Source organism: Cynoglossus semilaevis, chromosome 11 (genome assembly GCF_000523025.1).
Source record: "Cynoglossus semilaevis isolate Cse_v1.0 chromosome 11, Cse_v1.0, whole genome shotgun sequence".
Taxonomy (NCBI): Eukaryota; Metazoa; Chordata; class Actinopteri; order Pleuronectiformes; family Cynoglossidae; genus Cynoglossus; species Cynoglossus semilaevis.
The window spans coordinates 3,087,311-3,114,198 of NC_024317.1; the positions used below are offsets into that span (position 1 = coordinate 3,087,311).

Below are 26,888 nucleotides of genomic sequence, written 5' to 3' on the forward strand. Positions count from 1 at the left end.
GCTTTTGGAATTCATCGGAGCTGCGAAAACCCATTTGACGTTTGAGGCAGATGTAGCAGCAGTTTGATGACGTTCCATAGGGGAACATGGGTAATAAACATAAACATGAAGATGAATGACAGTGCCAAGTGATTCAGCTGACTATTCAACCGTCTGCAGTACAATGTCTGTGCAGGTGGTCTGCACTGACCCGTGACATTTCATCTAAATGGAACAGTAATTGTCATGTTATACAACATGTGCCGCTCTTTAGCAACAACACATTTACATAAACAAACAAAGGGCCGTTCTATAAGCCAATCACAGACAACCTGTTGCTTATATTGCCTTCTGTTTGCCTTCCTTTTTTATTTCAAAGTAGGGGTTTATCTGCTCAGAATACTTAAGCAACCTCAATCCTCCCGCCCCCCCCAAGAAAAAAAAATATTTACAGTATGTAACATCTGTAAGAATCGTTAGCGTTTTATCCTCCGATTATGAAAACCCGATATCGCAATGCCTGGGTTTTGCCAATTGATTTGTACCATAAAAGCAGTTTTTGGGGAAAAACGGCTGTAAATGAAAAAAAAGGGAAAGTCACTAGATGGCAGCATTGCAGCTCATTTTATTAATCTATTTTGTTCATCAGGGGATTGTACTGTATGTAGAACGCTAGTGCCAGGAACTTATACAATGGTTTGTACAGATTTAAAAAAAAATTTTTACCAGGTCCTTAATAGTATTTCAATTTGGAGGGGGTGTGAAAAACTGTCTGTCCCCTAGAGGGGGCATGGCAGAAAATAATTGAGAAACACTGTTTTAACCCATGACCTAAGTGAGCAGTCGACACTAAACTAAAGGTTTACAATTATATACAACAACAATAATGTTGTTTGTTAGTCTATACATATCGCCACCTATAGGACAGATAAGAGAAGGCTACGGTGACAACTGAAGACCTTTATTCATATATAAATTTAAAGAAAATATAAATCAAATCCTGCTGGTACTCAGTGTGTCACACGACTGTGTGAGCTGTAAATTTTCTACTTTCACACAAACTTAAATTACCGACAGGATGTGCTGCGTCCTCAACTCTATACTAAAAAAACACCGGTCTCTCACTCAACATATGAAAACAGAATAAAGGTTATCGTGGGTCGTTAACAACTCGATGAAAATGTTGCATGAGAGGCAGCAGAGAAGAGAAACCCGATCGGTAAAACAAGCCTTTTCTAATCGTCTCAGTTCATTTTCAAGTCATTTTAATGTGAAAACACAAATCCTGCGTCACCTGGGACGGAGCAGGATACAACGATTTGACCTCTGCCCCCCCGCTCTGTTTCCACTGATGAGTGTTATTATTACTCCACAGCACGGTCAAAAAAACATTAATATAATAAAACCCAAACATTACGACACCCTCTCGCAGAAAGGTTGGTATATTTTTAAAAACGTTATGGAAATAAAGCCGTGGTTCATATATTTGGTGAGACGTGTGTATAAAGAAGGCAGAATTAATCTGCATGTTAAGCCATATATTTCCTACTAAACGAGCACCAGGATTTTGAAAGTGAAATACTTCCTACGACTCTGTCAGGATTTTGAAAGTGAAATACTTCCTATGACTGTTCTCGGTTGCACCTATCACACTGTTCTCGGCTGCACCTATCACACTGGGGGGGTGTGGCTTATATGATACATTTTAATTGGTCTAATATACTAATCTGGAAATTCACCGACCGTACTTTTCATTTAAAATATGTACAAAATATGAACAATTTTGTCTAATTAATCAAACATTCATGACCCAACTGCAGCAGCCCAGCGGTCCACCAACAGGCCACAGACCCCGCGTTGAAGAAAAGTTATTTACTCAGAACTCTTTATATTTCAGCAGAATCATTAATTTCCTCATTTGGTGAAAATACCAAAAGTGTAGTTGTTTACAGGAGGTCAAATCCTGACCGGCCTGCGGTCCAGATCTGTCTCCTGTTTAAACATGTGGTCCGAAGTAGAAGAAAATGCAGCATCAATCTGCCCGAAAAAACGTTTAGGTAATAAAATGGTAACTGAATACAAAGAGATATTATTATTATTTTTGAAGTACTCTGGAGGTATTTTCATTCAGGTTATGTTATCGATGTAACAAATCAAATCAAGGAAGGTCAGTGGACAACGTTGTCCTTTGCCTGACAAATAAAAAGCTCAAGTGCATTACAGAAAATAAAGAGGTCGTTTTTTATTATTTATTTATATGTACCAACCTTGGTAATATTTTCAAAACCAGACATAATAAAATTTGTCTTTTACTTTTACTGACTACTTCGGTGAGCAGTGATGTAGCGGGACGTGGTATTTTATAATAAGGCCTAACAAAAAAAAACATTCCAAACGCGATAAATAAAGTCTGTCAGGTGTGGTGTTGACATTTGATATTTAAAAATGAAGCCAGAGTGACTTACATTCCTGCAGTTAAATGTTGAAACGGTCCAATCCCAGGGTTGATTTTTGATGAGGACTTTCTCCGACACGGCGGCTTCGCTGATAGGCTGAGCACCTGCAGTGAGACAAACACAGTCAACGTGTGTGTGAGTGAAGGCAGCACTCCTGTGAGGATGCACTTAAGGAGAGTGAAAGGCAAAAGCTCAGGGCACTCTTCTGCAAAAACGGCGTCTACTCTGAGAAGTGCTTTTACTTTGTTTACTTCTTACTGGACAGAAAATGTCCAAAAAAATTTTACACTTCACTCTGTAACATACAGTACATAGAAAATATGCACCGTTGGTATATGTTTATATCAACATATATGTTTTATATATGTATGTAAAATACATTTTAATTATTATTATAAGTATGAATATAATAATAATAATAATAATGTTTATTGAACCCACACTTTGTTCCATTTCTGAACAGATCTGCTGGTGAAGAAAGCAGGAAACGGTCACGTTTGGTTTTGATGTTGTTCCACTCAGACGACCAGGCTCTAATCATCCGTCTTGTTGCTGCGGTAAACGACAAAGCTGGTTAGACCCACTCCTGAGAACTGACATGTGGTTGCAGTAAAACAAAAGTCATTATTTACCCAAGCTATTCAGTGTCGCTGTTTGAATTTTACTCCTGAGAAACTAAAGTCTCCTGTGAAAGTCAACTTGTGATGTTTGCTCGGTGGTTTTTCTTTATCACCACTCAGGGATCATGTGGACACAACATTGTTTTTATGTAGGACTGTAATTAGAAGCAGATAAAATGGCTATAAACTTCAACCACCTAATTCTCCCTCTGAGGCTTCCATCTGAACTCACACTACTCTAACTTTTTTTTTTTTTTTTAAAGTCTCTCCGTCCACGTGTTTACGTTTCAGAAACAGTGTTGTTCAGCGACGGTCTTTGAGAAAAAGCAGTTTCCTTATAAAACCAAAGACGTATATATATATATATATATACCACATGACAGTAAGCAGGACGTCGAGAGGACATACATCAGAGTGGGACATACAGTACTATCACATGTGTCTGGACTGGATCAGTTTCAAACCTCATAAATAATTATTTTTACACAGGATGGTCAGAGCTCCGGTCTGTGTCTCCGGAGGTCAATGATTATTCAACGTTTTTTGGGCATGAGTTTCATCCTCGTCCTCAGATTTTTTTTACCTCCCACAGTAAAAAAAACCACAAACAGACTTGATTAACTGTTCACTTACATTAAGGCGTGGGTTAAGGCTGGGTGAGGACGTCTGTTTGTCCAGGTGTGTGGTCCTGTGAGGAGACCGCTGCACCGACCAGGATCTAGGGTCAGGTTGGGTTTGGCTTCAGCTCCTCCTCCCTCCACCCTGAGGAGAATGAAGAGCTCAGAGGTAATTAAACAACTCTGTGTCCTGTGGATGAATCTGTTTGGTCACATTTGTCACAAACCTTCACGATCCAAGTCAATAGACATTAGTCATAAACTTCTGGAAAACATGATGCGAGACGACCCAAAAACACAATTTTAAACATGATGCGAGACGACCCAAAAAAAAATTTTTTTTAAATCTTGCGACCCACCTGAGGGCCGCCACCCAGTCTTTGGGAAACAATGTTGCACATTATAAAACACAGTTCATAGTAATATTCACGTTTATAGTACTGCTGTTCTTCACAGGTTGCTGTGATGAATATTCCTCTAGCAGCAGTGCTCGTTACAATATCAAAGAACATTCATAATCTCTGATCATCTCAATCTGTTCCACTGGATGTAAATCTGACTCCGTACATATTACAGTTGTCAGCATTTCAGCCTGAGCTTTGCTGCTCAGTAATTGACATTAAGAACAAGGCTGACACATCATCCAATCAGGGCAGATTTATGAAGGTTGAAGTCAGTTTCACCGTGTGCAGGGCACGATGAAAAATAGTCTGGGCCGCGACAGACGGAGACAAATAAGGTGACCATGGGTCTTATTAAAACAGAAAGGTCTACGTGGTTCCTGCGGGAGAACCCGGCCAGAATAGATGAAATCAATGATTTCACCGCCGGCTTCTGTTTCCTAAATTTGAGACAAGGTTCAGAGGCCACTCAGCCCTCGGCTGGGGTTTTAACCAAGACTCACATAAGCCGAGCAGGATCATGGTATAAGAGAGAAGGATGCGGTGGGAACAGAGGTGTGCAGCGTAATGAGCAGTTTGGCCCTGATTTATCTGAGGAGACGGTGAGACGTCCAGAGACATAACGCTCAGCGTTTCCGAAATTCAAGAACTCTGTTTTCCATCAAACGTCACTTCTTAAAACAAGAGCCTTTCACTTCACATATATAAATACATACATATAGATAGTCCAGAGATATGTAAGAATATATACACACATATATATATATATTTATACATCTCTGTACTATCTCATAAACCAGGTTTAGTCTTCAAAGCTGTGCTGTTGAAATTTTACGTGAGGAAAACATTTCACATGTTGCAAATGAATCTGCAACACGTGAAAACTACAGTATGTTTTGGAGCCGACGTTAGCAACAACGCTAAAGACAGCAACCGGGGAACATAAAGATGGGAATGTGTGGATCATTGAAGAAGTGTTTTTTGTGTGTATATGTATACATATAAATATATATGTACATACATACATATAAATATACGTATACATATATAAATATACACATATACACACATACATAAAAATATAGATATATAAATATACATACATATATACAGTACGTACATATATGTATGTATATATGTACATATGTATACATACATATATGTATGTATACATGTGTACATATATAAATATACACATATACACACATACATAAAAATATAGATATATAAATATACATACATGTATATATGTGTATATATATAAACAAACACATACATATAAATATACGTATACATATATAAATATACATACATATATAAATATACATACATATATAAATATACATACATATATACAGTACGTACATATATGTATGTATGTATATAGAGGACAACAAGACGATACAATGTCAGACAAAATATCCTAAAATACGTAAACATTTATTGTTTAATAAAACAGACAGAGCGTTCAGTTTCAACAAAGTACAACTTGGAGACGATTCTACACAGAGTTCCTGAGTCACTGCAGTCACTGCAGTCACTGCAGTCACTCAGACACGTGTTCCCGCGGAGACTTTCTTCTCTTCCTCTTCTGTTCTTTTCTATTTCCTTCTGATTTACGCTGACGTTTCCTCCGAACAGGTGAAGGAGCGGAACTTTCCTCTCTGGAGCTGGATGTTGGATTTAGGACTGAGGTAGTCTCTCTGTTTGTTTGGGGAAAAAAAAAAGAAAAAAAAAATCAGATTATCTGGAGTTCTGTAGGAGGAGAAAAAAATACCTGCTCAAAAATGAAGAATAATGAAAAATAATGGTGGTGAACCATATTCATACCAATTAGGTTTGAAATAACATCTTTGGTCAAAGCAGAGGTTCTCAAGGTGGGGGGTGCACCCCCCCCCTTGACGGCGGAGTTATTGGAGTGAGTGACGCAGCACGGCAAATTAATTTTAATAATTGTTGTTTTTTTAATTGTGACACAGTGGGAAAATTGTACTAATACGGAATTTATTCTCTGTGTACAATGTGTAGTAAAATGATTTTTTTTATTTATTTAAATTGTTCTTTTTGTTTAAATTTTTGGGGGAGGACACAAATTTCATGCCCAAAACCTGTTTCAAATTTTGTGTATGAAAAGTATTATATATTTGAAAACGCTGTATAAATATACAATAGCAGTTTTTAGGTTGTTTTTTTTTTTCTTCCTTTAAATGATTCACCTGGAATCAAAGGAATCCTTCGACTGAACTCTAATGAAAAGCTCCTGTCTCTCCAGTTGAAAACATCTGGAGCTCGGTGTCTCTGAAGAAGACATTTTCCTCCGAGCGTTTATCTATGGCCACCTCCATATTGGTTGTTTGCATGCCAGCCCTGCAGCTACGGCGGTGTTCAGTTACAGCCTGGTTACTGAAGCACCTCTGACACAACCTGGTGGACGTCCAGGTCTGCTTCACGTGTGATGTTCAGACGTGCTGTCTAAGGAGCCCTCAAACCACCAGCTCTCCCATGTGGAACCACTTACGACCGCAGCCACTGATGTATATCAGCCGCGCTGCCGGTGACGGAGCCCTGGGTCTACGGACTCCGACTCTTTATGGCTAAGAAAAACAAAATTCCAGCGCTGGAATGTGGGTCAAATGTCCACATGGGTGAAGTGGACGGGTGAGGAGACATGAAGGTGAAGTGGGTGAGAAAAAAAACAAAACAAAACCACTCAACGGGAGACCCTTCTTTTGGGGGTCCGAGAGCCGGATCAGAACCATCACAGAGCCGTGTTGTTGTTGTTGTTGTTGTGACGTTGATGTTGTTCGTAGGTTTTCACCTCCAGAACAGAGATTTACTGAGAGAAAAACTGTATGTTTTGGCCAAAGAATTAACTCTATTTAAAGATTAAAAAAAAGCTGTGTATTTTTCCACAAACAAACACTGTTCACCTACGTGTAATTTTGGGGGTTTTATTAGTATATTTTGGTGCCTGTGACTGATCTCATAATAATTATAATATCTATTATAATTATCATCTATATATAATTATATTATATACGTTTTAATTATATAATGATTATATTATAATAATTATTATAGTAAAAAATTAAATTTACACAAGAAAAAAAATGGACATTAGAATTTCACAATAATGTGTGAACAATTACTTAAAAAAAAAAAACCCAAAAAAATTCATCTTTAAATGAGAATTCTAAGTAGAAATATTTTTCATTCAAATTAATCTTGGTTGATGATTTGGTTGAACAAGACACATAACTTCCAAACCAAAAATTCATATAATATTTATACAACATTTTTCATTTACTAAATTGACAGGTTGGTTCAAACCCTGTAGGGGGCGTAAGAAAATAACGGTAAATAAATGCCGATACATATTTCTTATCTGTAACTGTAAATCCAAAATGACTCCTAATTTATTGAGCAGCCACTAAACAACAACAACAACCAATGAGAAAGAGAAAAAAAAAATCAAAGCAGTAACTTCGTCCACACACAGACGAGTTTAGTCGATTAAAATGATCTTTCGTTGGTTTATTCGTTTGTTCTGGCGTCTGCACGATCTGCTCACGATCTGCCCTACAGGAGCTGAACATCAAGGTTTGTGACGTGTAATACCTCATGTGACCACTGTAGATCCTGTAGATTTAAACCTCTGATGTAGACGATGTCACATTTAAATGTAGCGCCCCTGGGGGTTACACTGATGATTGCGACATCTGTAAACGGCAGCGTTACTTCAGAGGTAAATCAAACAGATCGGAGCAGCTGATGTTCAAAAGTCTTATTATTTAACATTTTAGCCAAAAAGACAAGACGGTTAAATCACAGGGATCATCTGATCTCCACTCAGACAATCACTCCTCTGTTACTGTAACATTTTCCAACTGCCAGTTCAACCCACGACGTCGGTTTGAACGCAGCTCATTTATCTGGGTTTACATGCACCAAAGTACCAGCGTAATCACCGTCAGTGGGTGACAGGTTTAAACCCAGTCCCCGACGATTAAAGTAGCATCAGTGTAAGACTGGAACCCACCGAATTAGCCTCAACTGTTCGCGATTTATTTTCTTGGCCTTGACATTTTTAAAGGCCACAAACCCACGAACCGCTGCGTTAACCTCCCCCATCTGCCTCGCAGACGAACAGAGACACAGACAGAAACGCACACGTGAAGTCCTCGCTGCAACTGAAACATGTTATTTTCTCCGTAATCACACGTTTTATGTTCGTTCTGTTAAAGCAGACACTGCCATAAATCAGTGAGGACCACTGGGCACGTGTTGGACAGTTCTATAGAACTGTGGGACCCTAACTCTCCTCAGAGGCCCCAGCTGAGTACACTGGATGGTTTCAGTTTCAATTATTCACTTGGATTAATGCACATCAACATTTAGATTTTGGAACGAATTCACAACAGGAAATGCCAAACATTACATTTGGATGCAATTTTTTTTTTTAAAACGAAGAGTATGATCTCTCAAAGGAACTAATTTGTTTGTTTGTTTTTTTAGAGCAGTACCTTATTTTCTGGACTATAAGTCGCACCAGCCAAAAAATGCATTAGATTTTTTTTTACAAAATCCGAGATAAAAACAGCCATGTCATTATAAAAGGCAGGTTAAACCAGCCAAAAAATGCATTCGATTTTTTTTTTACAAAATCCAAAACAGACATGTCAACATGAAAGGCAGGTTATAATAATAACAACAGAAGAGATTTTAATATTTAAGTCGCACCTGAGTATAAGTCGCACCAACCAATGAACGAAAAAAAAGTGTGACTTATAGTCCAGAAAATACGGCAAGTGCATTTAAATTCTAATACACAAAATGTACTAGTACATACTCTTTAAAACATGTAGTGTTACTTACTTGAAGTCCGTTGAAGACTCTGGTCCAAATATGTCGGAAATAGAACTGGTGTTGGAGAGGGGGGGGAGAGAAAAAAAAACCATTAACAAGAGTTAACCTTTGACCTCTACTTCAGTTAAATTGCTGATTTCAAAAATACACACTAACGACTTGTATTACACTACATAATCGGCATACGCAGTATTTCAGTATAACATGACAAAAGTGTTTACTCTTCTACATCTGTGCCACCCAGGACTGAGCGTTAATGGCGTGTCACACACGAGGCGCTGGAAGCTACAGCAAAAGGTCAGATACATGATTTCTTTTTTTTTTTTTTCTATCTTTCTTTTCCCCCACACTATTCACTTACAAAGGATCTGTGGGTTTGTTTTTTTTTTTTCTCAGCTGGAGACTCCATTGATGTGATGTTGCCTGGGCTAACGCTTCATTAGGAGTCAGGCTGTACATCAGAGAGCTGAAGAGCTGCATGTTCTTCCTTCATGTTGTCAGGTAACCCAGGTTCACCACCTACACACCACGCAGCTATAGGATCCTTCTCCTCCGCAGGTATCGCAGTTTTTTTTTTTTTATCTAAGTGATGATAATTGAATAAGATGCTAAAAATAATTTGTATGTTTACGGGCAGGTCTGCTTTTAAATATTAACGGGGCATCGAACATTCCCACGTGGGAGACGAGTTAGTCGCGGCGAGATCATTAAGACGAACAGAGGGGCTGATGGGAGGGCTACTCCCTGAGAACACTGGAGTGAATTGGTATTCGTAGTTGTACACAGTAGCTGACACTTTACTGCTGCTCCAAATGACTTCAATTATCTTCAGGGTAGCAGAAGGGAGCGGGGTTTAATCCCAACTGTCCGAGGTCGGACGGTTGGGATTAAACGGTTCTACAGTCATTGTAAATAATCACATATGTGAAAAAAACATTTTTTAATTAAACTGTGATTTTTTTTAAAAACAAAAGGCATCAAAGTAGACCAGAAGAATTTTAAGTATTGAACTACACTGGACTACCACCAGGGGGGGAGAAGGGTAGATTTCATTTTTTTCTTGCACCTCTCACTGAACGATTGGTGAGATTAGCTGTGAAGAACTCCACAGAGTCAACGTCACCATCTTTTCTTATCACGCTTTACAACAAGAAAAAAACAAAATCTGTGTTATAACATGGCATGGCCAAACTAAGGCCCGGGGGCCGTATGCGGCCCGTTCATCTTTTTAATCCGGCCCATCAATCGTCTCCAAATTAGTATTATATTTATTGATATTATTATTCTTCTGCCTTATCCCTGCAATACTTATAATACCCCAATAGATGGCGTAGAAAATTATAAACACATTTTAGCATGTTAGCCTCTATGCATAACTTTTATGTGTCATTTTTCTTAGTTCACATGAACGCTCCATCTATCTGCTCCTGTCCCCCCCCCCGTTCAATTTTAAGACAATTGCCCCTCCTCCGCCCCCGAGTCAAAAAGTCTGTCCCCCCGCTAATACTACAAATCCCGCTAGTATATAGTGGCTGTATACTGGCAGGCTAACTCTAGTACACGTTTGATTTTATAATCTCACGGGCCACATTTAATTACATCTGGCTGTATACTGGCAGGCTAACTCTAGTACACGTTTGATATCATATCACGGGCCACATTTAATTACATCATGGACCAGATTTGGCCCCCGAGCCTGAGTTTGACACATGTGGTCTACGACTTCAGATGAATGAATAACTAGTGAAGTCCGTCATCGGTGAACAACGTTAAGCCGACCTGTTTGTAACTGGGTTTATTTCTGTTACCATCACCTGACTCCACTCCACTCCACGGTGTTCAGGCAACGGCTGCGTAGCAACGCTCCATCAAGTGTGTTTGTTTTAGTGTGACGTTCTGTGTTTGTTCAACTACTGAATTTCAGCTGATCTTTGTAGATGACAAGAACATGAGACTGTGGTAACTGTTAACAGGTTGTCTTTACACAGTACTAGTAAAACATTACTACTACCATTAAAAAACAAATGTCAATCATAATCTTTAAAGTTATTCTAATTTGACCCCTTTCCATAAAAAAAAAACCAAAATCTTACATCACCGTAAATAAAGGTTATTTCTTGCAATCCCCTGTATGTTACAAAATGTCTTTAATTTTTTTATCATTTTCTTTTTTCTTAGGCTAGAAAACACTTATTTTATCCTGAAAATTATTTTAAAATATCTTATATGCCGCAAAAACCCACGATAGAGCGAAAAACGCAATACAAGAATGCATTTTAAATATTAAAAACACAGTTTCTACCATTTAAAGAACACTTTTCTTCTGCACTCAGTCTGCTTCAGGGGAACTCTCCTCTAAATAAATAATGATCATAAACTTTTTTTCTATTTGGCGTTAATGGCCTCAAACACTTGGTTTTTAAGTCGTGTTTAACGTCGACGTACGACGTCCAGCCACGTCTACACACTATAAGAACAGGACAGTCACTGTTGATTGGACGATGCAGCGGTCATGTGGTTTCCACTCATATCTACAGGCCCGCTTACATGTTATAGTTTCCTTGGAGAAAATGTGATCATCATTCACCAAACTGACATCACGGCAAATGGGAGACGACATAGAAGCCGTCGTTACGACTTCACGATTCAGTCAGGTATATATTTTTAGCAACGTAATAAAGAGCAGATACAACAGACTAATTTCCAGGAGACGTTTATGTAGTGCCTACAGAGTAGACATTTAACAGAGGGGGGGGGGGGGGGGTCTAGGACGGCTGCGACCGGTTCTTATATACGTCCCATAATGCCTTGGGGCTACGACATTTCTGATAAACGGAAGAGATGAAAGACAGAAGAGGACTTTCATTTATCTGAAGCTGAAACGGCAACCGAAGAAGAAGAAGAATGAAACTTAACGTCTACATCAATGCTGCAGGGTTTAATTAACATTTCCTTATTTGGACAATGACAGAAAAGCCCCCCCTCGCCCCTACTGTGTTGGCCACAGGGGTTTATTCAAACAGAACAAGTGATTATTTTTGTAATACTTTGAGCCTTGAGCAATAATTACTTGTTAATTATTCATAGTAAAAAAAAAAGTCGGTTTTTATCTCAGAGAGAAACATCAACAATGACATTATTATAAAATAAAAACATAGACGTTGTCATAAGAGCAGGGGCACCAACATGGTCTGGGGGGGAGGGGCACCTGGTACCAAAGTTGACCAGGGGTAGGTTCTAAAAATAAAACTAGTCAACAAGAGGGTCAAAAATAGTACCGTTACTGCACTTTTTGAATCAGTTAGAAAGATGAATAGATCACTGTTTCCCAAAGACTGGGTCGCGACCCTCAGGGGGGTCGCAAGATCTTTTTTTTTGGGGGGGGATCATCTCGCATCATGTTTCCTGATTATTATTATCACATTGTTTTATCACATTATTTTTTTACCAACTGCCCGTGAAGTAGCTCTCAGTTTCAAAAAGGTCGGTGACCCCTGCGTTAGAGGAAGTACACACAGGATTATCTAAGACCCACCATCACCACAGGTGTTGTTGAACAGGATGTTTGTCACAGCTACACTGTGATTATTGTGATTAGTCCTACTTTTCAAAATCGTTTCCTCTTCCTGAGAAGTTCAGTTTGTTTTAAATTCATTATTCTGGTGGAGCGCTACAAATGTGTTTGTTTTTTTTTTCTATTTACTTTTCAGACTAACTGTAGAGAGCCATCCTTTCTGTGTTTGTTCAGTTTGATATTTTCTGTTAATGCGATTGAGTGGTGTTTCATCTTACAACCTGAAGCTGCAAAGTGACTTGCAAACACACGTGTTATTATTTAAAACAAACAAAAAAAAAAAAAAACAAATGAATGTTTTAAGAAGTTTGACGTCGCCGTCTCAGCGGGAACGGCGTTAGTCGAGGTTCTAATCACGCTCTTCATCACTGCAGCAGTAAAACTTTGTCGGAGCTGCTGCTGCGCGCACACACACGGAAGAGTGATTATTGGCTTTTAATTGATGAAGTTGAACCGAGCACAGCGGTGCAGCACACAACAGGACGAGAGGAAAAAAAAAAAAGAATTGATGCAGAGACGCAGTCAGGTGGAACAAACGAGGCAACTGTGGAAATGTACATTTCAGGTTGAACTGTGCACGGCAGCGCTGACCTGAGAACCTTCTCCAGAACTTCCCCTGACCTCCTGACCTCCGGGTTGTTGGGATTCTGTACATCACTCACCGTTTTTTGAGAGATGAGCTCAGAATTCGACGTACGACTGAAATGCTGATCGTTCAGTTCCTTTTTCATTTATTTTAACAAATTGTTTTTTTTTTAAACAAACGCTTCAAATAATAATCAAATAATTACTAAGCCAGATGGAAATAAAAAATAAATTAATAAAGAACTTTACGTGAGTTTCTGTTCATTAAATTCTATTAATTGTTTGTTTTTAAGATCGTGCAGAAAACCTACTTCATATTCATGAGAGTTTGGATCAACGTGTCTTTGCTTTTTACCTCTTTTTACCTCAGTAGATAAAATTAATAAAGAAAAACCGACAGCTCTTGCATTTGGTCTCATATTCCTGGAAAGGAACATAGTGTAACCTAAATACTAAAATAAATATAATTAAATATAAATATACATAATTACTTCAGAAGTTCAGAAGGAAAAAAACTAAATGTTTTGCACTGCCTAACCTCAGACTAATTTTGAGGCATGTGTAACTAAATATTTTTTAAGTCTCCAGAATAAGTGGAAAAGTCTGAGTCTGAAAGTTTGTTTATGTGATCGTAAAGTTATTAAAAATGAAACACACGTTTGTCTTTCTGTGATTAAAAAACAGCCAGATTAGTATCTGGATTCATTTGGTCTCGACCCTCGATTTAATATTAAAAAAGTGAAGTGTGTCAGAGACCAGTGAGTCAACGTCACTACCGCGAAGACGACACTGTGTTACTGACTTTCACTGCTCCAAGGTGTGTGTGTGTGTTGTCGGCGACTGACCTGCTCACAGACACCTCACTGTAGGTTGGACTCATTGACAACTTTATCCCTGCGGCAGAATACGCCTCCACCTCGTCCTGTGCCTCCATCGCTTCACTGCTCCTGGACTCTGTGACAGGTTGATAAATAAATATTTTAAGGCTGTCAGGAAAAATCAGTCAGTAAATAAAGAATCCTTAGAAGAAAAATCAAAGAAAAATCAACAGCCATGAAGAACCCGTCTTACCACAACAACGGAAAAGTTAAAGATTTTTTCTACCTTATATTTCGCAGTATGTGTGCATACATATATATGTATATGTATATATTTGACTATATATTTATATGTATATTTATATATGTATACATATACGTATGTATATATATGTATACATATATGTATATATATATATAAACTCATATACACATACATATATATACAAATACACATATATACAAATATATAATACATATATATATAAAAATATATATACAGATATATGTATATATGTATAAATACACATATATGTAAATATGTATAAATACATATATATATAAACACATATATATATATATAAATATATATACCTTTTTTTTTTTTCACTGACATATCTTTTCTGTACTAGCCAGACACACATGATCATTAGCCCGATCAACATCAGTCAATGTCATCATGATAATTCCACTTCCGGCTAAAGTACCTGTAGACTGAGGCTTTTCTTCATCCTCTCCTTCCACAGTCACTTCCTGTTTGACGCCACTTTGTCTGTTGTCGTCCAGTCGGCCACGGACCTGGGCTATAAGGCGGGAAAAGTCGCTGCTGTGCTGCTTCCCTGTCGGCAAAACAAGAAGTACGGTCACATTTAATGAGATGTTAAAAATATCATCTCAACACCCAGCATGCAATTGTGCATGGAGGCTTCAATTTCAGGTAAGACGCCCGGCTTTCATCAGACCAGCCTCACCAAGCTCACGGCAGTAAATAAGTCTACAGCTGACAGGCCGACTGACGCAATGGATTGTGATGGACTGTAGAGTGATGAGCGCTGTCGAGGACAACGTTCTTTAAAGAAACTCTCAACAATATATGTTATATATATATGTGTCAGCTTCATAGATGGACAACGGATCAAATCCTCCAACTGTATAAAGCTAAATTTTGAGTTAATATTATTAACTAATTATTAAGTTAATATTTTCTGGATATTTTTCTATATTAAAAAAATTTGTTAAAAATTAAAAATATACAGCTGATTTATCTCAACTAATCATGATTAATCGTTTTTGATTTACAATCATGATTAACTATCAGATATAAAAATTTGATCGTTTTGACATCGCCAGTTATTATACATAAATTACATTGTCATTTTAAAAAAAGTTGTGTCGTAATGTTTCGTTTCAAACAGCTACCTGTTAACAATATATAAAACTAATAACTAAAAACGACGACTTGTTCATGTTACCATAATAAACAAAAATAAACGTCACATTTCCCCTTTAAAACTATTAATGTATTCAAACAGTACAAGGACCACTTCACATAAAATGGTCCAAAATGGATAAAAAAAAGAACTCCTATAAATCAAACCTCTTAAAACAAAGACCTCTTAAAAAGCGGATCCTAAGAGGCTCAGATGAATTAGCGGAGATGAATTAGCCTCCTAGCCGGACGGTGGGGAATTAATCAAGGTCAGCCAGGTCACTTAGAAAACACAGAGGAAATGATTTGTCTCAGAAACTACTCATTTCTGGATACTCTTCGCTGTTATTCATTTTTCACCAAATCATTCATAAATACATTGGGAATAATTGACAAACTGCTTCCTCTTGCAGTCACAGTATCGCAGCGCCCGTGGCCGGGGAGTCTGTCTCTATCTCTTTCTACTCATTCACCGATTCACATGCTGCGTGAGTGAGTCATCCACATCCAACTGCAATAAATCAGGAGGTTATCACAACAGGGCGGCTCTTTATAGATCGCATCTCCTGTGGGAGACGTCGACTTCTCAGCCACTTTCAAAGTTAGCTGGGCCAGAGTTATTTATATAAAACCTCTTCATCTTCTGCATCCCTGTCAACACCACTTTTGATCATTTTATCTAATGCTGCCCTTCTCCTTTTAGCTTTGCGTCGATGAAAATGAACAACAAATAAAAACCCGGTCCAGATTATGGACCTCTGGGGGAACGATGATCAAGGAGCATGAATGAAGGAGAGTTTGTTTGGTTCTGTCCTTTCTACCATGACGATCAATGGATATTTTTATTAGTCGAACACGTTCTAAAATTGTAATAGATATTTATAGTTTATTCAACTACATGTACTGATTTAGTCTTAGATAATAACTGAGAAATCTGCTCCAAATATTAATTGTAAAACCATTCACTGTAGGTCATTTTGATCAACTAGGGGCCTGCGGACCAAATATGGGCCAACAAACCATCTAATCCGGACCGGCCTGGATTCCAGAATAAACATAATAATAATAATAAAATTAAAATAAAAACACTTACTGTACTTTGAATGCATCTCATTGATTTCCTCCTCTGTTGTATTCTTTGTAAACACCATGACCTGCGTTAAAATAGTCAAGAGAAGTTTTTAAAAAATACAGTAAAATATATATATTGTATTATATATATAAAAAATTGTTTCATTAATTTTTCAGAACGTACTGGTTTGGCTTTTGACTGCAGTTGGTTTTTGATCTTCTCGTTGGTCTCCACCTCTTTAGCAATCTCTTCAGCTGTTAAAACAGAGGATTATATTAAAGCACTTCAAGTCTTTTGTTCCTTTGGTTTACGTCAACAATTATCTCCAGTGTTGTTTACGTATTTGTAGATTAAATTTTTAAGAATTCATTCAAACCATGAAAGTACGTTCAGGCTCAGCAGCGTTTATTCGGTGTTTATTACCGTATCCTCACCTGATTTTGGGTTGAGGGAATCGCACTGAGCGTTGTAAACATGAACAAATTCCTTGTGTCGTTTGATCATCTGGTCTCGTGAACCCTGCACTGAGAGGTGACACTCCTTCAGCCTCCGCTTCAGCTCTGCCGTGGACAGCAGGTTGTAGACCAATTTGCTCATTGGACGTCTGCCTTTTCCTATTGAGCTGCAACACAGAGACAGACAGGAGTTGATCACAGCAGCAGTCAGTCTCAAGTAACTCTAATAAAACTAATAAACAGTAACCACGCCAGGGCCGGACATACAGAGGTCGCAATTTGGTTAAATATTACGAGTATTTTTTTTTTCCTTCAAGCTGAATGCAGTTTACAAAAAGCAGAGTCGTCTCTGTACAAACTGACAACATTAAGGATAATAATGTCTGCGGTTTGTCATCGTGATATCAACGTCTGCTTTAGATCACGTCGCACTGTCACTATAATAAGGACCACATTTAAATCTCACAGCTTTTAGCAACTGGGAAGAGGAAGAAGCTGAGAAGAGCAGTCGAAAATCAGGAACTTCAGCAGAAGTGGCAGATGGGAAATCTGCTGAACACACAACGCCAGCGATAACGGAAATTACATAATTGCTGGCATTCAGCCATTTTTAGCAAACTGATTTCCTCAGAAAAACAAAAAAAAATGACAGCTAATTAAGACTTTATTTTGTTTTTCAATTTAATTAACTTTATTAATCCCACATTGTGAAAATTCTTTTGTTACCAGCAGATATTCCCAGCTGAAACAGGCTGCCCCCTGGAGGCAGCAATATATATGGTTCCTCTGGGAATCGAACCCAGGACTCTCTGCTTCAAAGGCAGGTGTGCTAACTGCTAAACAACAAGACTTCAACAGTTATTTAATTATGTGATGATTCTCCCAGTGTGTCTAAAAAGGTAACTTATCTGTAGAAGAAAAAATATATATATACAAAAAATTAAAATAAATAAAATAAATTTGAAACCGTTTTGGTTTAAAAAAACAAAACAGTCTTCTGTTAATAAGAAAATAAAAACAGCCTTTCAGCATTTTACTTTTTTTTGGGTGATCCCACAGACCTGTGCCACCTACTGGACATACTGTAACACTGTCTACCAGTAGCAATAACATACTTAACAAAACCTAAAAGTATTGACGACTCTCGTTATAATTAAGGACACAATGAAATATGAGGAAAAAAAACATATAACTAGACAGTCTCGTCAGACTGATATAATATATATGATACCATGACCCAGTTAAAACTGCTCTATGTTTTTAGCAGTAACTTGATCACCTGCAGACAGCTGCTCACAGCAGTACAGGTCTGAACGCTCCTAGTGTGTCCTGAAGGCACCTCCAGATTTGACCACAGTCTGAGGTGGTTTGAGGACAAGAGCATCAGCAGTCCTGGACCCGCATGATTACAACCTGTCCTCAGGAGGACTGGAGCCTGAGCTGCGGCTTCAGCTGCTGTTGACAGAACTCACTGAGGTTTGTGGTAATGTCGCCCACATCGTCATGTTTATACTTGTTGTTGTCATTCATGAGGTTTTTTATCTCCTTCTCTACCTGTCAATCCAAACTCAGGACCCAGCTTTATGTTCAGACACATACAAAACTGCACAGAACTTCAGTTGTTTTGGTTACTTTTTTCTCTCTGTTTGGACCGGACGCCATTTTGTTAATTGTTATTAAAGTTCATTAAAGTTGCCCTGTAAAACTTCCTAACCTTCTCAGGCTCTCCTTTTTCTCTCCGCTGGACAGACACATGTCCAGATGCTTGTTGATGAACTGCTGTGACACACTGACGGAACACACAGGACACTCCACTGTGGAAGGAAACCAAACGAGACAGACAATTTGTTACAAAGACAAATGATGGTTTTGGTTCTGTAATCAAACCTCGGCCATAATGACACAGCAACTGACAACTGTCTTCATGATATGTGTCAACAATTGGAGAAAATTACTTGAATTAGCTGAAAATACAAAATGTGATTGTTTACATTATAACTAATATTCAAATAATAAAATTTCAATTTAATGTTGAATTTTGCTGGTGGTGAAAACAACACGGTTGTTAAAATCTTTTAAAACCATTCTGTAGAGCAAGGATTTTCTACAGCACCCCCTGGTGTCCATATTAATACATTCGTAGTATCACTATTTTGGGAACAGAATGTAAAAAAAAAAAAGGTATGTAAATATCCAAGCTTTACTATCATTTAAATTCAACAAATAAAGTTGATGTTGCACTGCAGGTGCAACCCTATCATTCAAATTCAACAAATAAAGTTGATGATGTTGCACTGCACTTGGCAGGTTTTTGAGCACGTTTTAATCTCAAAGATGTTGTCAAATTGTACGTTGGCTTTCTAACAGCATAACGTTTATGTTTTCTAACTAGCACGGCAATACCAGCAGTTTTAAATGGTTTACTAAAATTTAAATTTCAGATGTACTGAACCTTTAACAACAACAATTTTAAATGAATTCCAATATAAAACCCAACAAGTCCATTTGTCAAGTGTCCTCTGAATGAGTATCATCCAAACAACCACAGTACTTTGTTGTTGACGTACTGTACACTCCAAACCAGAAAAAGTTACAATGTTAATATGACCACGCTGTTAAGCAGTTCTTACAGTTTAACAGACGAACTTTACCTTTAATAACCGACTTCACATCATCTGACGGAGATGAAGTATTTGCGATCTCCATCTCTGGGGCGAGGCCCTGAGACACTGACGCTGTAGGAGTGTGGACCTGCACATCCATCGGCTCCTCCTTCACAGCTGTTGAAGTTGAAGCGTTCACTGGATGTAGGTGAGGGTCGTCTTCATCACGGGCGTGTGCGGCGTGCAGTTTTCCTCGCTTTGATCGCTGGGAGATCGATTCCTCGGCCGGTGGTCCTGATGCTTTACAGCTCCGTTGGAAATAGTGACTCAGGTTGGAGGTGTTGCCCCTTTGACTCTTCTCTCTGGGGGTTTTACATTTGAGAGTTGAAGCTGGAGTTTTTGGCGAGATGGGAGGGGAGTCAAAAGTCACTTTTGACAACTGTTGCCTTAAAAGACAAAAAGACAAAAAAAAGATGCATTTTAAAAGAAAAAAAAAGACAAAACAAAAGTGCAGCAAAAAGAGTTCAACCTGCAATGGATTTACACAGTCAAATTAAAATGTTTGCATATTGAAAAAAAAAAATAGAAATATTTAAAATGTTTGCATATTGAAAAAAAAATAGAAATATACAGTACATTTCCAATTTCCAATATATACATATATATGTACATATACACATATATATACATATATACATACATATATACACATATATACATACATATATACATACATACATACATACATACATATATACACATATATACATACATATATACATACATACATACATACATATATATATACATACATGACTATCAATGAACATGTAAAGCTACATGCGATATATTGGCGACATGTCTCCAGATGAAAAGAGTGAAAGTCGTGTGGAAACCATATTAAACCCCATATAAAAAAATAAAATGTCCTGCAGGTGCCAACAAGTACTGCAGACAGTAAAGTGAGCTCTTTGGCATTTAAATGCACCTGTTTGGTTACATTAGTGCGCTTTGAGTGAGTGAGTGAGTAAAGGAAGACTGTTTGGCTGCCGTCCGGAAATGTGGAGGGCAATTAAACCGACACGGGTCCGTTTCCAGGTAATAAAATGGAACAAATGACTTTGGTGATGTTTCATTTTTCCAAATTTAAAACATACGTGTCTAAAGTCACTACAGAGCACGTCCTTGTATGTAACACCAACACCAGCCACGTAGATTCAACAACCAATGATACGACTGTATCCCAGTCCCTTCAACCAAACTATACCACACACGATCGTATCCCTGTTTTTGGAAGTGCGTGTTTTTCCGTCCACGGTGACATCATCTAACTCCGTGACTGTATGACTTGTGGTGTGTTTTAATGTCTGCAGTGATCAGTATCCATCGCGAGCGTTTCAAGAAAGTCAGAGCAGTGAACCAGGGACAGGGTCACGGACAGCTGAGGCTCACTGACGCACATGGAGAGCAGGTTGGTCTGAGCGTTTCCACAGCTGAGACGCTGGGGCTTAAACTATGTCGGTTCCGGAAAAAAGGAGTCAGATACACAGTGATTTTGGAGTTTGTTACTTACTGGAACCATTGATGTTATGGATGATCTTCTTAAATGTCAACAACCATATCAGAAGATTCAACTTCTATGTTATTTCTGAGACTAATGTCAAATTCTAAAATCTAAACGTCCAAATATTAGGCCGATATTATCGGCCCGATATCTGTAAAAATCACTTGGACTTTGCCAAATATGGTGGAATGGCTTTAAAAATGTATTTTGTACAGACAGGAAGAACGGCTGCATATACCGGTTGATATCAGAATTGGAAATTCATAAAATGTTTGGAGAATATGGAATATCGGATAAATCCGCAAAAAGTTATTATCGGACACCGCTACCAAATATAGGTGAAATATACAACGTTAATTTTGTTTAAAGGTTGATTGAAATATCTTTCAAGCAAAAAAAAAGAAAAAAAAAAGTTAATTTTAAAAGATAATTTTGAGCCGGTAGACAAGAGGTTTCAACATCTTCATCTACCGCTGTTGCAAACAAGGGTGAAAAGGTCACCACTGCATGGAGCTGAATCACAGTCGACTCGACTCGACAACATTAATCTCTCTAGAGATTAGCTGTTTTACTACAGGGGGCAGTAGAGGGGGGTGATCATCACATAAACATTGAAACATGAACATTATTTACACAAAAGAAATTCATATAATACTTTTACAATTTAGGATCGGTCTATTACGGCATCACCTTTTATCATCTCCGTTTTAGACACTGAATGGCAGACGACAGAAAATTAAAGACAGGAAGGAGCAGCTGTTCTATCACAGAGGTGATGCCAATCTCCACCGTTTGAAAGGAGACGTTTTGCGGCGTTAATAACTTTGAGGTGATTGATGGGAGGACGAAACGTCAAACAACCTAAAAAAAAACGGCTCCGGACAGATGTCGAAGAAAACAATTCACATTTGATTCGCGGCAGTTTTTGTTTTCTTATTTGTGTGAAGGAACAAAGACCAGTGATGACGAGTCGTTCAATCAACAGTCACTGAATAGATTCATTCAGCAGAATGACGTGTTTTCAGTTCAATCATTTCCTGGGAAAACGTATCTTAGACACTGGACCACTTCAAGCGTTTTCCAAAACAGATAATGAGATAACGAGACTGGAGTAATTTACACAACCGACCAAAATAACCAGTGGTTCGTAGAAACTCCGATCTATTTCAGTCGACACCTGGTCAAACAATCCTGGACCGTGGGATGGTTGAAAACCAGGAAGTGTTTTTTTTTTCTTCTTCTGATTCATCTTAGTAATAATGAAGTGTCAACACTGAGTGACTAAAGGCCCATCTAGGAATCACCGCTGGGCATAAATACAAAACCTGCTAAATGTGAAGTACGCTAAAGTTAAGTACACTAAAAAAAAAAACCTAAAAATACATTAAACATATTTCTAAACAGTATATATATGTATGTATATATATAAAAAATACATATATACATAAATATGTATATATATACATAAATATATGTATGTATACATATACATATATGTATATATATATATATATACATGTATGTATACATACATGTATATATGTATACATGTATACATATATACATGTATGTATACATACATGTATATATATATATATATACATATATGTATGTATACATATACATATATGTATATATATATATATATATATATATACATATATGTATGTATACATATACATATATGTATATCTATATATAATATAAACAAAAACTGTTCAATTGTTTTTAAATTTGTTAATATGAAGTTAAAGTGAAAATACTATTTTTTCCTATTTGCTTAATGAGGATAATTAACCAGCTGATAATGAGTGAATACACATTTTCATCACGTGACATTTCTTTCTTTCTCTCTTTCTTTCTTTTTTTCCCCCGACTACATTACTATTGTTTCCTTAATTTCCTAAAGAGTTGCTTTGAGTTGCCTGAGGATGATCAACTACTGGCTCAGTTCTGTTAATGTGTCTGGGGGTTGTGGGGGGGGTTTGAAGTAGATTCTGACCCATAGCTAATTAACCCCTGTCACGAGGGGTCGTTTGGGCCGAGGCTGATTAACTCCTGCCCCAACACTCTTTATGTGTTCGGTGAGATTTCAGGGACAGTCTGTCTCAGAGCTAATAAACAACAACCGTCTTCACCACTAAAAACTTTGAAACCCTTGAGCCACTGGTTTCTAAACTTTTTTTTCTCCCATAGTTCCATGAGAAGAGTTTTCTACAAATCTCTTCTCATTGAATAAAAAGACAAAAATATAGTGAAATTGAAATTATTATGTGTTGCTCTGTTGTATCTTGTATCAGGTTTGGACTCCTGGGGAGGACCTGACCCCTACTTTGGGAACCACTGTTTTTTTACCAAGTGGAAGATTTGTAATAAAACAAGATATAACACAGCTGTACATTTTCATCGTCGGTATGTAGAGCGTTGGCTCACATAAAACAAGATATAACACAGCTGTACATTTTCCTCGTCGGTATGTAGAGCTCACATAAATACAAATATACAGACAGAGAGTGTCTGGGAATCGAAGATATTTCACACGCAATGAGAAACGAAATACTTCGACTTTGGTTCCTTAATGTCCATTAATGTTCGATTCCCCATCTCAAACATGAACAATCGAGTAACAAAGAAAGGTTAGACACAACTAATCATTTAGAATTGACAAAAAGACACAGCGGGATATTCCCTAACTACACCCATGTGGCCAGTGTTGGTCATAACAGGTAAATCAATATGAGGAAACATTTTCCTTCATTTTCTAAATGTCACTAGGGAAACTGCATTTCAAATATAAATTACAGTACAAAGGCATGTCCTTTTGGCCTGTTCTCAGCTGCCATCTTCATCCTGCTGTAATGAAAATATCAGCCCTGAAGCCGTTCACTGCCCAGTGTGGAAAACCCTTAAAATCTCTCAGCTGAGGAAGCATCAAAATCCCCATTTTATTTTCAGAGAATACATTTATCCAGGGCAGATTACAGGAGGATAATTACGAATTTCTGGGAAACACCGTAAACTTTCCGTTTACAAAACTGCATCTTGTCAATAAAATTAAGATTAATCTAGTGGTGGTTCATGTATTTGGCTTATATTAACACAACGACTCTACGGATGCACAGGTTCACCTTTTATTTTTTTGGGCAGAGACTTAACACAGGTTTCATCTCATTTCCTGGGCTGATATTTTTTTCCCCCAATGCTCAACAGTCAAACAGCAACACCAGCCCTGATAGAATTTAGAACACGATGCTGTTCTACCAGCATGATCAATGTGAATTACCTCGTGTACCACTAGATGGCGTCTAGGTGCAGGTGGTTAAAAAAAATGTCATCGTTTGAGAACCACTGGTTCGTGGAGTGGGTGGTTTGAACATTTGTTTTTGTTGTGTCTTCACTGGTTTAATAAGAAGACAGTGCAGCTACAGACTGTGACATTATTACATTTTCATTTTCATTTTGAGAGAATGTAAAAAGGACACATTCAGGATATTGTGTTTTGTTTTGTTTGGTAGAAAAAAAAATACTCAAGTCATATTTTAGGAATACAAATGTGCTGAGGACAATTTGAATGGATCGTTACTGATAAGAAAACATTTGTGTAGAACATGCATTGATTTTTTTTTTTTTTCATCCATGTCTATTTTCTTGTATTATTCCCAGTTATCGCAGAAAGACCTGATCCTCATCAGGCTGTTGCACGTGTAGAAATAATCAATTATACTTCTTACCTTGCAGCACGAAAACTCAAGACCAAGTCGTCCAATATACGGTTATTTCTCAGGTCATCCTCCGTGGCTCCCTATTAAATATAAGAAATTGGGAAAGAAAAAAAAATAATTAAATCAATTGTTATGCAAAGGCAGGTTCTGCAGGTTGTTAAATCATTCAGGTCAGATACTCACTGTATTGCACACTGGACACTGCAACTTGTAGGACAGAAATTTTCTGATGCATAATGAACAAACTGTGAAAGACAAAAAAAAAATCAAGATATTGAACATTTGAACTGTTTTTTTTTTATTCTGATATTTTCTTGACTCACAGCAATGGAAGTGTTCACTTTATTTAAAAGGAATGATGAAAAAAAAAAAGTGTAAAGACAAATTCCCCAAAGTCATCCATTGTAGAGGAACAACCACGCTTTGAAACTGCCTCTGTTTGAAGGCATTAAAGCTATGGAAAAAAAATGATGAAATCTCAGAACTGTCATGGCAACTTTAAGTAAGATGTGTTGCAGCGTGTTGAAAAGAAAAACTCTATGTGAAGTGAAGTCAAAAACAACTAGAAGCTGGAGAGGATGGGATGGAAAAGTAAAGGGTCGTGAACTTCTAAACGCATTTACAGACAAGTAAAAAGCAACGGCTGAAGGTGATTCTAAATGTTCACACACAAACACACACACAGACACACACCAAAGGTGCCGCAACTTCACATTCCTTTTGTTATCATGTAAGAATCAAGCTAGTTTGTTTTGTTTGTACAGAATATTAAATACTTACATAAAGTAGTTTAGCAACATCAGATTAGTTATTTTAGCTTTGTGTGTTGGTATAACTTTGTGTAACTGATGAACAGAGTTACTTAACTTCATACTCACAATTATGGGAACATTTTGTCATCATTGAAATACTGAGAAAGTCGAAGCAGATCGGACACCGGAGCAAAGTGTCAGCACCCTGTGGACGAGAAAGAGCAATGTTCTGACTAAACATGTAACCAGTGATGGACTAACATCTGAAACAAACGAAGGATTAACTCCATATAATACTACAGCTACACAGTTAGACGTGCAGCATGGGGTTTTAGCAGTTGAGCCATGTTTCATTGCACTAGTATTATTAATTTTAGCACCGAAACACAATCAGAGAAGCTCTCAAAAGAACTTGTTTACACGGCATGGTGTAACTGTATGGATGTAGCTGTGTAATATGACACAAAACGTCTTTAATTACAGACTTTTAGCATCAAGGAATGACCTTAGAACGTGCGTGTTTAGCCAACCGCCTCGCATACCTGTTCTTACGTGAACATGTAGCTACTACATTAGCAACAATGAGCGCGCGCCAGCAGAATCAGTTTCAATATAAGGGTGGCTGCTAAAGTGTTTTTTTTACCGTGAGTCTATTGTCTGATAAAACTCGGTTAAACTTACTTTCAGACACGCCAGGGCAGGTGGTAAGTCCGCTTCAACATGTGAATCCATGTCTGTTGTGTTAAACCTCGGCTGTTTGCAGAAAAATGCTAAAACTTCTGTTCGCCGACTGTTTATCCCGCTCTAGCAAACGCACTTTGTCTGTGACGTCACATGACGACTTCCGCTGAGTTTAGGTACGGATTTATTTTAGTTGTATTTTGGATTTGAATTGATATGATATATAATATATATTTATATGGATTTATATTTTTAATTTATTTTACATTAAAGTACTTTTTAAAAGTTTACCAACACTTCGCTTATACCGAGAGCGTGTTAAAAGTAAAGAAGGATTTCTAAAAATAATAAAATAAAATAAAATAAAAACAGGCCTAATTTGTTGACCACAAACGTTACACCTCTAATCATCGCTATGTTAGATTATTTTCGTTAGATTTCAAAAAACAACGATTCAACTTTGTACGTAATGACAACTAACAAAATTCACAAAAAAAGACACTTCTTAAACTTACCTCACAACACATTTTACAATCATTAAAGTTGACATTAGCTCGTAGCTTGTTCAAATTCCTGACTCAGTGAAGCAGCGGTTGGTGAAGCAAATAATTAGCTCGTAGCTTGTTCAAATTCCTGCCTCACAAATCACTGTTACCTCAGTTGGTTAATGACATGACAAAAGTTTAAAATGTAT

General features: G+C 37.5%; 2 protein-coding genes across 10 annotated transcripts in view; both read right to left on the minus strand.

The window, feature by feature from the left end:
* The window catches only part of oxtra (oxytocin receptor a), a 31,892-nt gene extending 27,916 nt beyond the window's left edge, over positions 1-3,976 (minus strand). For 7 of the 9 annotated variants that reach the window (XR_001760767.2, XR_003051099.1, XM_025060151.1 and 4 more), the window contains exons 1-3: positions 3,689-3,976; positions 2,877-2,987; positions 2,445-2,539 (exon numbers count right to left, since the gene is read on the minus strand). The gene's annotated coding sequence lies outside the window, so the exon portion shown is untranslated. Of the gene's footprint in view, positions 1-2,444; positions 2,540-2,876; positions 2,988-3,067; positions 3,641-3,688 lie in introns of those variants that run through there. The other 2 variants (XM_025060154.1, XM_017036804.2) reach the window with 2 other exon arrangements.
* A 1,518-nt stretch (positions 3,977-5,494) lies between these two features.
* rad18 (RAD18 E3 ubiquitin protein ligase) lies at positions 5,495-26,350 on the minus strand. The gene is made up of 13 exons (XM_008319922.3): positions 26,195-26,350; positions 25,640-25,718; positions 24,945-25,006; positions 24,771-24,841; positions 19,524-19,921; positions 18,587-18,686; positions 16,852-17,039; positions 16,601-16,671; positions 16,439-16,499; positions 14,624-14,755; positions 13,944-14,052; positions 8,949-8,993; positions 5,495-5,776 (listed from the first exon to the last, which is right to left on the minus strand). Exons 1-13 carry the CDS (start codon positions 26,243-26,245, stop codon positions 5,620-5,622), a joined length of 1,524 nt encoding a protein of 507 aa, XP_008318144.1. The 5' UTR covers positions 26,246-26,350; the 3' UTR covers positions 5,495-5,619.
* Positions 26,351-26,888: the final 538 nt, after the last annotated feature.

Bases quoted from the DNA above. Each gene is read 5' to 3' on its own strand.
- rad18 (XM_008319922.3), bottom strand. From the start codon at position 26,245: ATGGATTCACATGTTGAAGCGGACTTACCACCTGCCCTGGCGTGTCTG. The intron at 24,842-24,944 runs GTGAGTATCTGA...TATATTTAATAG, and splicing joins AGTGTCCAGTGTGCAATACA to GGAGCCACGGAGGATGACCT. The intron at 18,687-19,523 runs GTAAAGTTCGTC...TTCCTTCCACAG, and splicing joins TGTGAAGTCGGTTATTAAAG to TGGAGTGTCCTGTGTGTTCC.